This window comes from Lichenostomus cassidix, unplaced genomic scaffold, assembly GCF_008360975.1.
Source record: "Lichenostomus cassidix isolate B80296 unplaced genomic scaffold, HeHo_3.0 HiC_scaffold_43, whole genome shotgun sequence".
In the NCBI taxonomy this organism is placed as follows: domain Eukaryota; kingdom Metazoa; phylum Chordata; class Aves; order Passeriformes; family Meliphagidae; genus Lichenostomus; species Lichenostomus cassidix.
Window position 1 is genome coordinate 31,970 of NW_028147635.1, and position 11,234 is coordinate 43,203.

The following is an 11,234-nucleotide window of genomic DNA, read 5'->3' on the forward strand; positions in this document are numbered from 1 at the left end:
TGCAAGCTCCATATGGACAGGGAGTGCCCAGCTCCGTTCCTTGCACAACCTGCAGGAGCCCAGGGCCTGCCATCTCAAGTCCCTGCTGGCACTGAGGGCTCCCAGGTGCCTCAGGCTGCTGTGACACCACTGCAAACAGGAGGCAAGAGTGGCAGGGGCTGTGCTCAAAGTCAGGTCCATTTGCTGCTGCTGTGCTGCTGCTGTGGGGTCATTTGTCCAGCCCTGCCCCAGACTCAGGGATCAGCTCCAGGCCCTGCTGCTGCTCCCTCGGGATCAGCCACAGTTTGGTTGTTGCTCTCAATGCCAGCAGAAACAGTGGCTGAAGCAGCAGATGCTGACAGTGCCCCAAGCCCTGGGGCCAGAGGGAAGGGAGCTGCTTCACACGAGAACCAGGTGCAAAGGACATTTCTTTTTTAAGACATATTTTCTGGTTTAAGAAAAAAAAAGGGAAAGAAAAAACCACATGAAATACGAAAGATAAAAACAAAACTCAGGTGTGTAGTAAAAAACATTCTGTAACTTTGGATTAAAAGGCAACTGATCTTTTGTAAAAGAGAACTCAGTTATTTACTTTGTAAATGAGCTGATGGCATGGATCTATCTTACTGACCTCAGCAGCCTTTATTAAAGATTTTGGAGTTTGTTTCCAATATTGTTTTTTTTAATTGTGGTTGAAGTATTAGGAAATTGATTGCGCCCTGCCCGCTCCGAGCAGGACCGGGAATCTAAACTCTGTCAAACCCCAACTCCTTTAGAAGATGCCCTTCCTTCTCACTCTGTGAATGAGCTGTACATTCCCTCTGAAATTGTCAGTAGTTTCGTAAAGACCGAAAGTCCCACTTACAGCTTTTTGCTCTGGTTTGGAAGTGGAGAAGGGAAATTCTTCATTCACCAACTCCAGACTGCACTGCCTTAGGAACAACAGCCCACTCGCCAGGTTTGGCTCACTCGTGGCATTTCTAGAGGAGGAAGAAAGTGCAATTGCACAATTCCAACCCAAAAGGAATGAAGAGTGGGACAGACAAAACATGCTGTGGACATACAGGCGTTCAGCTGGGACTGTGGAGTGTTGGGGTTCTTGCCAATTGGATGTGTATCCCTCACTGCAATCTCTGGGCCTGCAGGAGAGTCTCACTCACCTGCACAAGCAGAAAGCTCCGTCGGTGTGCTCAGAACAGGCTCGTCTGATGCAGAGCTGTCAGAGCAATGGGAGGGCAGAGCAGGCCCAGCCGTGCCCAGGGCTGAGCCCCAGCAGAGCCCTGGCAGAGCCCAGAGCAGCCTCAGCATCCGCAGAGCCCTGCTGGAAGGAGAGAAACCAGAAACTGCCCGTCAGCTGAAGGCTCCTGTCCCCCTTGTCCCAACTGCCCACAGTGCCCAGGCCATGCTGGCTGAGCTCAGAGCTGTGCCCAAACCTCCCCATCATTGCTGCCTTTGGGAGGAGAGCAGGAGGGCAGGACATGTGCCCAGCCTCCAGCCAGCCATGGCAGATCCACTTCCTCAGCAGCTGCCCAGAGCCAAAGAGCAGCTTGGCAGATGACTGAAGAAGTTGCCTCCATCCCAGCCAAAGGGGAAAACTTTTGGGGCCCAGCTAGGCTGTGCAATGCACAGATGTGGGAGCATCCCCCTGGCTTTGAACTCACCTGCAAATTGGGTGTGGAGTGTGTCTTTGAAGAAAGTGCCACAGTGATTAAAGCTGATCATCTTCAGCTTGCATGTCGCCAGGTCAAGGAAGAGGTTGTCAATCCTTGAAGTCCTCCTTGGTGTCTCCAGCTGCAGCTCCACCTGGTGCAGCATCTCCAGGGGCTCCTGCTCCTTCCCTGGGGGCCACACCAGGCTGTCAGTGTTCTGGCCAGGGCCCCAGACAACAATGAACCAGGAAAAGATGTGTGGAGCTGTTACCTCCCAGGCCCCTGGATCAAACTGTGCACATGGATCTCTCCCATCTTCTAGGGCAGATGAACATCCTGCATCCAAGGGTCGTTGAAGAGGTCCTCCAGCGATGGCCTGTCCATGGGTTGCATGGACAAGCACCTCTTAATAAGATCTTGGCACTCTGAGGACAGAAACCAGAAACTTCCAGTCAGTTGGAGAAGGCTCCTGTCCACTTTTCCCTCCCAGTTCCCATGCCCAGGCCATGCTGGGTGTGCTAGAACTGTGCCTAAACTTCCCCAGGCATTCTCTGTTTTGGAGGAGGGCAGGAGAGCAGGACATGTGCCTCCTCCTCAGCAGCTGCCAGAGGAGGATGCTCATGAGCCTGCTGCTCTCTCCCAGCACTGGTACTCCCCCTGTGCCACAGAGGTGAGGATCCACCTTGAGAGAGCCGTCGTGGGAACAAGATCCGCCCCCAGATGATCTCCTGGCCCCTCCTGAATGGGTGCTTCCCGACGACCAGGTGGTACAGCAGGAGGCCCAGGGTCCAGATCGTTGCTGCCCCACCGTTGTAGCATTTGAGGTGGATCCACTCTGGTGGGCTGTAGGACAGGGTTCCTGTGGAATACAGATGGAGTTCATCAGGGGATGCTGCTGCTCCCAGAGCCTCACCCCACATCCCTGGGTATGCAGGGGCTGCACCAGTGGCACACAGGGTGACCTGCTGCCCTCTCGCCAGCACCTGTGACTCGTGTACAAACTTGGGGTTGGAAAAGAAGCCACTGGTGTTGGAATGAGGCAGCAGAAGCCCTGGGGAGGTCCAACCAGGACATGCAAAATAAAACCATTCCCAGAGGTGGGAAAAACCACTCTCATCCCTGCCTGCATTGCCCCCGAAAAACAATTACAAGCCAAGGCAAACAAGGGGAGTGGAGCAGTCCAAGACCTTCCTCGCCTGCCTACCAAACTGGCTGGGGCATGGGGTCTGACACCCCTCACTGCTACACTCATTGGGGTTTTGTCAGACTGACTGCCCCAGCCCCAGCCCAGCCAAGGGCAGAGTGGGTGGTGAAGGTGGTCAACAGGGCTGCAAGCTCCCCCTTCGACCCCCACCCAAAAGTAACTTGGCTGAAGAGTTAATCCCATGCCTGGCAGCTACAGGAGAAGCCCCGGTGCTACACCCAGGCTGGACCATGAGATGCCCAGGAGCATCCCCTGGGAAGGCTCACCTGCAAATTGGGTGTAGGCTGTGTCTTGGAGGAAGGTGCCACAGCCAAAGTCGATAAGTTTCAGCTGCATGGTGGCCAGGTCGAGCAGGATGTTCTCGGGCTTGATGTCCCTGTGCAGCACCCCGCAGCTGGTGCAGTGCCGCACAGCCTCCAGCACCTGCCGGAACATCCCCCGTGCCTCCTCCTCCGGCAGGAACCTCCGCTCCGCCAGGAAATCCGACAGGTCCTGACAGCGCTCCGGACGCTCCAGCACCAACAGGTAGTCGTTGGGGAGCTCAACCCACTCCAGGAGCTGGATGACACCAGCACAGCCAGTGGACACCTTGTGCAGCAGCACGATCTCCAGGGGCGCACGGGTGCCATCGGGCTACGGGAGGAACACGATGCCATCAGTGGGGCTGAGGCCGTGCCAGGGCTCTGGGACCCCTCACCCAGCCCGGGATGCTCTGCGCCCCCCGCTCACCCCACGCCCGCTCTACCTCCCTCGAGGCGTCCTGGCAGCTCCCACCCTGCCGGGCCCCGGCTTATCCCCGCTCGGCACGGCCCGGGTTCTGCCGCTGGCCCCGCTCACTCACCAACTCGCCCCAATGATGGATGCGGCTCCGCGGTACACATTTGATGGCCACCTGCGAGAAGGAGAGAGCAGCGGGCTCAGCTCGCCGCCCGCCCTGCCGAGCTCCACCCTCCTCCTCCTTCTCCTCCTCCTCCTCCGCCCGCCGCCAGCCCCGCCACTCACCGGGGCGCCGTCCGCTAGCCGCGTCCCCGCGTAGACGCTGCCGAACCCGCCTGTGCCCAGCAGCGCACCCAGCCGGTACCGCTCCTGCAGGGCCTCCTGCGCCTTCCCTGCGGGCGACACGCGGCCGTCACCGCTCGGCCTGGGGCCACACACGGCCCCCGACCGCCTCTGCACCACCCCGGGCCGGGCATCCCCCTCTGAACAGGGCACGGGCGGCTCGGGGCCGGCGGCCGGACTGCCGAGCGGCGGAGCTCGGGCCGGGGAAGGCGCAGCGGAGGCGGCAGGAGCGGCCGCGCCGTGTGTGTCCTCCACGGGCCCCGGGAAGAGCCGGTAACGGGGCCGGAGCTGGGGTCGGGGCCGAAGCTGGGGCCAGGGTCGGGGCTGGGGCCGAAGCTGGGGCCAGGGTCGAGGCCGGGGCCGTGGTCGGGGTCGGCACTGGACCCTGCGTCGGGGCCGGGGCCAGGCTCGGGACAGGCGGAGCCAAAGGGTGGCGATGCCGCCCCAGACCCAGCCACTGATGCCCGCCCAGCAGCGCCACAGCCAGGCCCGGCAGAGCCGGGCAGAGGCGAGAGCGCGGCGGGACGCCCAGGGGCGGGGAGGGGGCAGCCCCTGCCGGGGCCCGGGGCGAGCCTGGGGCATGGCCCGGGCTGGAAGGGGGAGAGGGAGGGCGAGAAAGGAGGGGACACAGGGAAAGGGACACCGGGAGGGGCTGTGGGACAGGGGGAGAGGGAGAGGAGGAGCAGGATAAAGGGAAGGAGAGGGTCCTCAAAAATCTTCTTTCGCCGCTGCCGCCGCTGCCGCTGCTGCAACTGAAGCTCCGGGGCCGTTAGTCCGAGTGGCCGTTTGTCCGAGTGGCCGTTAGTCCGAGTGGCCGTTTGTCCGAGTGGCCGTTTGTCCGTTCCCCGCTCGCCCCCGCGCGCCCCACGGCCGAGCCCCGCGCGCCCCCGGGGGCAGCCCCTGAGTCTGTCCAAACACGGGAACTTTGCCGTGTTCAGCCCACATCCAGAGGCTTGACTGCTGCACAGTGGCACAGCAATCCCCTTGGCTGCTCTGTGCATTGTCCCTGCTGAGGGTCAAACACTAGCAGAGCACATTCCCTGTCTCTAGAATTCATACCTGACCCAAGCACTGCACTTGTGTCTCCAGCATTGCTTTCCAAGCAGAACGGGGAAAGACAAACTGTGTGTAACTCATGGTATTACAGAGAGTCTAAAACATGCTAAGTCATAGATCTTCGAGGTGAGATCCATTTGCAGTTAATGGCATAGAGAAGTAGTGCAACATGGAAAAGGAGAGCACATAAATAAATAGAGGAAAACATCTCAGATTGTTTCTTTGCATTTTCATTTCACTTCTGGAAAGCTGTTTCAGTTTTCCAGGAATCTTCTCCACAGTCCTGCTTGCTCTTTTCAAGAACCTTTCCTGGAGGGAATGAGTTGCAGGGATTATTGGGCTGCGCTGGCCCTGGCCGGGTGCCTGGTGCCACCAAAGCTGCTCTGTCACTCTCCTCACAGGTGCAGGACACAGAACTCAGGAGGAAAGGCTCGTGTGCTGGGATAAGGGCAGGGAGAGGTCACTCACTGGTCACTGTCAGGGGCACAACAGACACAAGCTAGGGAAATTAATGAAATTGATTTCCACGCAAATCACAGTATGAGAAGGAGAACTAAAAGAAACCCTAACAAAACACCTTCCCCACCCCTTTCTCCTTCCCAGGCTCCCAGCCTCCACCTGCAGTCCCTGCTCTGCTCTCTCTGCACAGGAAATTTGTCACCAGTCACAGACTTTGCTTTAGCCTCATCCTGGGATCTCTTCCTGGAGAGGAAGAACTTTCTCCAGCAGAGATTTGGAGTGTGACAGCCTTTGAGACTCAGGGCATTTCCCCTGCAGCTCCTTGTAGGTCTCCTCTTCCCGTGCTGGTTCTCCTGAACCACAGAACTGCCAGCTGCAGCTTTGCAAACATCAGGTCAAGGTGTGGATGTTCCTGAACAATTTGCTCGAGGTCCTTGGGGGCTGCATCCAATCCATCCTTCTTTTCTTCCCCCTTTGCATGGAGCCAGTGGATCTGCTGGCCCCTGGCCAGGGCCTGGCAGAGCAGGTGGAACCTGGGTCCTGCTGCAGGAGCTGGGGGAGCTCCAGGACTCGCTCTGGCCGCTGGGGCAGCCACAACACAAGCCGTTCCCAGCCAGGAGCCGAGGGCTCCGTGTGGCTCTGCAGGACCTTGTCCCTGGGGCTCGTCTGGATCAGCGCGGGCAGCTGGGCTGCACTTGGCTTCCTTTGTGTCCCTGCTTCCCCTGGGACAGCAGCTGCCCAGCGCCGAGGGGACAGCAATGGCACCGGGGCAGTTTGGGGTGAGGTTCAGTGTCTGTGCCTGGCATGAAACCCAAATCCTTGCCGAAGGAGCAGAGAGTGCTGACAGAGCACAGGATGCTCTGCTGAGCACGGGATGGACCAGGGTGGACAGCTCCGGACTGGTGCTGCCAGTGCCGCGCGGGGCGGGGCCGCTTTGGGGACCCCCCAGGGCAGAGCGCTTTGGGCTGCTTTGGGGCTCTGGGCACCTGCAAAACCGGCGCTGGGCACGGCAAGAGCGTGTGGGGGCAGCTGGGGCCCTACTGGTGGCACTGGTGGCGCTGGGAGTCCCCCCGGCTGTGGGCACGGAGCTCTGGGGTGAGCGGGAAGGGAGGGAGAGAGGTGGTGGGAAAAACGAGAAGAACGGGGTAATTGTGGGTAGAACCCCCCAAACCACCCCACTGTCCCACTTCCATCCCCGCACCTCTCACGGGCTGTGGGGGCTTCGGAGAATGAGGGAGGGAAGAGATGGTAGTAGGAGGAGCCGGAGAAGGGATTGGGGGAAGGAGGAGAAGGAGGTGGGATTAGGGCGGAGAAGGAGGGGGAGAGACAGAGGGGTAGGAGCGGGAGGAAGAGGAGGGAAAAAGGACAAAGGAGGATCGGGAAGGAGCCACTCGGTCTGGGATTCCCTGAATTCGCAGCCCCCCTGGACCATCGCCGCCCCCATCCCGCAGGTGAGCGGGGAGGGGGAGCTCGCCCCAAATATCCGGGGAATCCCTGGGTTTGGGGTTTTTTGTGGGGGTGTTTGGAGTTTTCGGGACTCCAAAGCCGAGCCGCAAATGCCCCTCGGGGGGACATGGGGGGTTCCCCGGGAGGTGTTTTTGGGGGTCCCGGTGGCGGTGCCGGCAGAGCCCCGATGGGGGGCGGGGGGATGCGGGTCTCCCCGCGGTGGGGGTTGGGCTCTGCCCGGGCCCTCCAAGCTCTGCCCGGGGCCATGTGGTGACCGCGCCGGAGCGGGGCGGGATTGGGGACACACCGGTTTTGGGGACCTGCGGGAGCCGCGCCTTCTCTTCAGAACCCCAGGGAGAGGAGACCCCCAGAAGCCCGGAGCAGGGAGTCTGCGAGGGGGAATGCCTGGGATTGCTGGGACACCCGGCGGGGGAATCTGGGGGCTGGAGGGGCGGGATGGCCGGGAAAGGGGTTCAGAACTCCCAGGTCCTGCAAGTGGCTGCTCCCAGTGTGAGCCCAGTTGCCCCCCTGGCCCCATGTGGTTCCAGTTTCCTCATCACTCCCAGTATGATCCTGCTTACTTCCTCACTCCCTCTAGGATCCCTGTTGCTCCCAGTATGAGCCCAGTCAGTCCCAGTCATACCCTATTATGATGCAATTTGCTCCCAGCACAGTCCCAGTTGCTCCCAGTTCCTCCCTCTTTTGCCCAGTGTGTCCCCAGTTCTCCCAGTTGCTGCTAGCATAGTCACAGTCACTCCCAGTAGTATCCCAGGATGAGTCTAGTATGATGGCAGTCTCTCCCTGCAGCGCCCCAGTCACTCCCACTTGCCCCCAGTTACCCCCAGTATGGTCACAGTTCCCCCCCAGCACATTCCCAGTTAGTCCCAGTATGGTCCCAGTCACCACCTGCATGGTCTCAGGCACTCCCGGTATATCCCAGTTGCCCTGAACATTCTCACAGTCATTCCCAGGCACTCCCAGTTACCCCAGCATGGTTCAGTTGCCCCCAGGGTTATCCCAGTCACTGCCAGTACATCCCAGTTGTCAGCAGCATGCACCCTGTCATTTCCAGTTGCTCCCAGTGTATCCCAATTGGCTCCCAATTGGCTCCCAGCATGGGCCTAGTAGCTTCCAGTAAACCCCAGTCAGGGTCCATTGTCACACACTATAATCCCAGTCCAATCCCAGTCCCTCCCAGTATGATGGCAGTGGCCCCCAGTGGGATCCCAGTTGCTCCCTGTCAAATCCAGCATGACCCCAGTAGCCTCTAGGGTGATCCCCATGTCTCCCTGTCTCTCCCAGTATATCCCAGTTGCCCCCCAGCATGACTGCAGTCATTCCCACTTCCTCCCAATTGCCTTCAGCATGATTCCAGTTGCCCACAGCCACTCCCAGTCAATCCCAGTAAGATTCCAGTCATCTGAGTGTGATCCCAGTGTCCCCCAGCATGAGGCCAGCTGCTTCCACTCTGATCCCAGTATGATCCCTGTTGCCCCAGCATAGTTCCAGTTGTTCCCATTTTCTCCCAGTATGATCCCACTTGCCCCCAGTGGCCCCTGGTATAGTCCCAGTCCCTCTCAGCAGGTTCCCAGTCATGCCCAGTATGTCCCCAGACACTCTCACTTGCTCCCAGTTGCCCCCAGCATGGTCCCAACTCTTCCCAGTGTGATTCCAGCCAGCCCAGTTTGGTTACAGACACTCCCAGTATATCACAGTGTCCCTCAGCGTGCTCGTAGTCATTCCCAGGCACTCCCAGCTGCCCCAATAAGGTTCTAGTTCCCTCAGAATAATCCCAGTCTTTCCCAGTTACTCCCAGTTGCCTCCAGCATGACCCCATTTTCAGTCAGTTGCCCAAAGTATGATCCCAGTTACTCCCAGTATGATTCCAGTTGCTCCCAATGTGTCCACAGTTTCCTCCCAACATGGGCCCAGTAATCCTCAGTCAGGTTACAAAAATGCCCCTTGGGAAAACATTGGTGGGTCCCCAGGAGGTATTTTTGGGGGATCTCAGTGGTGGTACTGGCAGAGCCCTGGCAGGGAGCAGGGGGATGAGGATGCCCCCATTGGTGGGGGTTGGGCTCTGCCTGGGGTGACATGGGGACCATGTGGGACCAGTGGGGGATGTGGGACACTGGTTTTTATGACCTCCAGGAGAACCGTGGGAGGGGAGAAAGGAGAGGGGCAATAGTGGAGCTGGGGGACCCTTGGCAGCCTTGAGGGGGGACCCCTGGGACCCTGAAACAGGGACCACCACAGGGGGGACCCCCAGGAGCCCCAGTGTCACTGTTGAGCCGCTAGCAGAGAAGGAAAACCCGGATTCTCAGCATAGCATAGAAAAAGGCGCCTTATTATTTGAATCCAACATATATATAGACTTTTCAGAGGTCACCCAGATTGGTCAGCCAGAAACCTCCCCCTAGGCCTGACTGGCCAGGCCTGAACTGTCCAAATCTCGAGACACTGTAACAACAACATCCAAACTTTATCTTTGTTTATAAAACACAGCGGAATGTTCTCACGAGAAAGACCTGTGCTAGCCACACCCCAGTAGCCTAGAGAGAGAAAGACAGGGGAGAGAGAATCTCTGGGATCCCCAAAACCCTTGGCTCCCCTAAGCAGGAACCCAGAGAGAGGAGACCCTCAGAACCCCAAAGTGGGGAACTTGGAGAGGGGGATCCCCTGGAATTCCTGCGTCTCCCAGCAGTCTGGGGAGAGTGGGAATGCTGGAGAGTGGGGACCCCCAGTACACACAGGACTCCAGCAACCCTGCCAGGGGGGAGGCTCAGAAGCCTGAAGTGGACAGACCAGAGAGGAGGAACTGCTAGGAGTGTTTTTCGGTGCTGAATCTTTGTGATCTGGAGGGTTTTATGGACCTCTGATGCCCAATGACTTCTAGAGATGCAATCAGAAAGGGTGACCTTCAAACACAATGTAAAATAAGTCACCCCTTGTTTTCCCCTCAACCAGGATTTCCCATTCCGAAACCTAGGCCGGATGGAGAAGGAGGCTGTGAGGAAGAAGATGCCCCAGGACAGCCAGGCAGGTGAGGAGGAAGTCACTGCCCCTTTCCTGCTCTCTTCTCCTCCATCTCCCAGCCCTGCATTGCCCCTGGCTGCAGGACAACCCTGCTGCTGCTGTTGTCATGCTGAGAAGGGATTGGGGGGATCTCCTTCCCCTTCCCTCTGGCATGGAGGCAAATCCCAAATCCTCTCCTTGTCCTTCATCTCCTAGGCAATGAGCTGGGAATGGAGACCAGGGAGGACAAATCCTCCCTGGAAATCCTCATGGAAGAGGCTGATTTGAACAGCTCCATGGCACAGGAGTCCAGTGGGGAGGAAAAGCCTCGGAGATCCCACACGAGGAGTGGCTCCAAACTGAGCCCAGGGTGCTGTGAGGAGAAAAGACCCACCCTGTGCCAGGAAACTGGCCGGCAATCAAGCCAGAGCTATGAGCAGGTGGCCCATGAGCAGCTTCATACCAGGGAGAAGCCGTACAAGTGCTTGGAATGTGGGAAGAGCTTCAGGACAAGCTCTCATTTGATCCGCCACCGGATGATCCACACTGGGGAACGGCTCTACGAGTGTGGGGAATGTGGCAAGAGCTTCAACCAGATCTCCCACGTGATCCGCCACCAGATGATCCACAGTGAGAAACGTCCCTATGAGTGTGGGGAATGTAGGATGAGTTTCACTAGGAGATCCCACCTTATCTGCCACCAGAGGATCCACACTGGGGAACGGCCCTATGAGTGTGGGGAATGTGGGAAGAGCTTCACCCAGAGCTCCAACCTGATTGTCCACCAGAGGATCCACACTGGGGAACGGCCCTATGAGTGTGGGGAATGTGGGAAGAGCTTCACCCAGAGCTCCAACCTGATTGTCCACCAGAGGATCCATACTGGGGAGAGGCCCTACAAGTGTCCCGAGTGTGGGAAGAGGTTTCCAACCAGCTCAGCTCTCCTCCTCCATGAGCGGATTCACACTGAGGAGAGGCCTTTCCGCTGCCCTGACTGCAGGAAAGGCTTCAAGCTCAACTCCCACCTCGTCACCCACCGGTGCATCCCCACTGGGGAGAGACCTTATGACTGTGGGGAATGTGGGAAGAGCTTCAGCCAGAGCTCCTACCTGATCATCCACCAGAGGATCCACACTGGGGAGAGACCCTATGAGTGTCCCGAGTGTGGGAAGAGCTTCACCCAGAGCTCTCACTTGACCAAACACCAACGGAGCCACCAGTAAGAGAAGCCCTGCACAAGCCCCAGCTGCAGGAAGAGCTTTGTTTTCTGCTCCAGCCTTATTACCTATAGCCTCATGGTTTTACTGCTCTTTGGGAGGGGTGTTTGGTGTTCGGGAGCTATTCTGGATGATTTGGTGCTTCAGGGG

General features: G+C 58.5%; 1 protein-coding gene and 1 pseudogene across 1 annotated transcript; one reads left to right on the forward strand and one right to left on the reverse strand.

Annotated features, from left to right (window-relative positions):
- Positions 1-1,895: 1,895 nt before the first annotated feature.
- Positions 1,896-7,119, reverse strand: LOC146421047 (serine/threonine-protein kinase pim-1-like; annotated as a pseudogene).
- A 2,691-nt stretch (positions 7,120-9,810) lies between these two features.
- LOC146421048 (uncharacterized) lies at positions 9,811-11,234 on the forward strand. Its single transcript, XM_085047627.1, has 2 exons — positions 9,811-9,895; positions 10,084-11,234. Exons 1-2 carry the CDS (start codon positions 9,847-9,849, stop codon positions 11,088-11,090), a joined length of 1,056 nt encoding a protein of 351 aa, XP_084903753.1. The 5' UTR covers positions 9,811-9,846; the 3' UTR covers positions 11,091-11,234.

What these genes read in the sequence shown, in the direction of transcription:
- LOC146421048 (XM_085047627.1), top strand. Translation starts at nt 9,847, where the DNA reads ATGGAGAAGGAGGCTGTGAGGAAGAAGATGCCCCAGGACAGCCAGGCA. An exon ending in GCCCCAGGACAGCCAGGCAG is followed by an intron (nt 9,896 to 10,083) that starts GTGAGGAGGAAG and finishes TTCATCTCCTAG; the next exon opens with GCAATGAGCTGGGAATGGAG.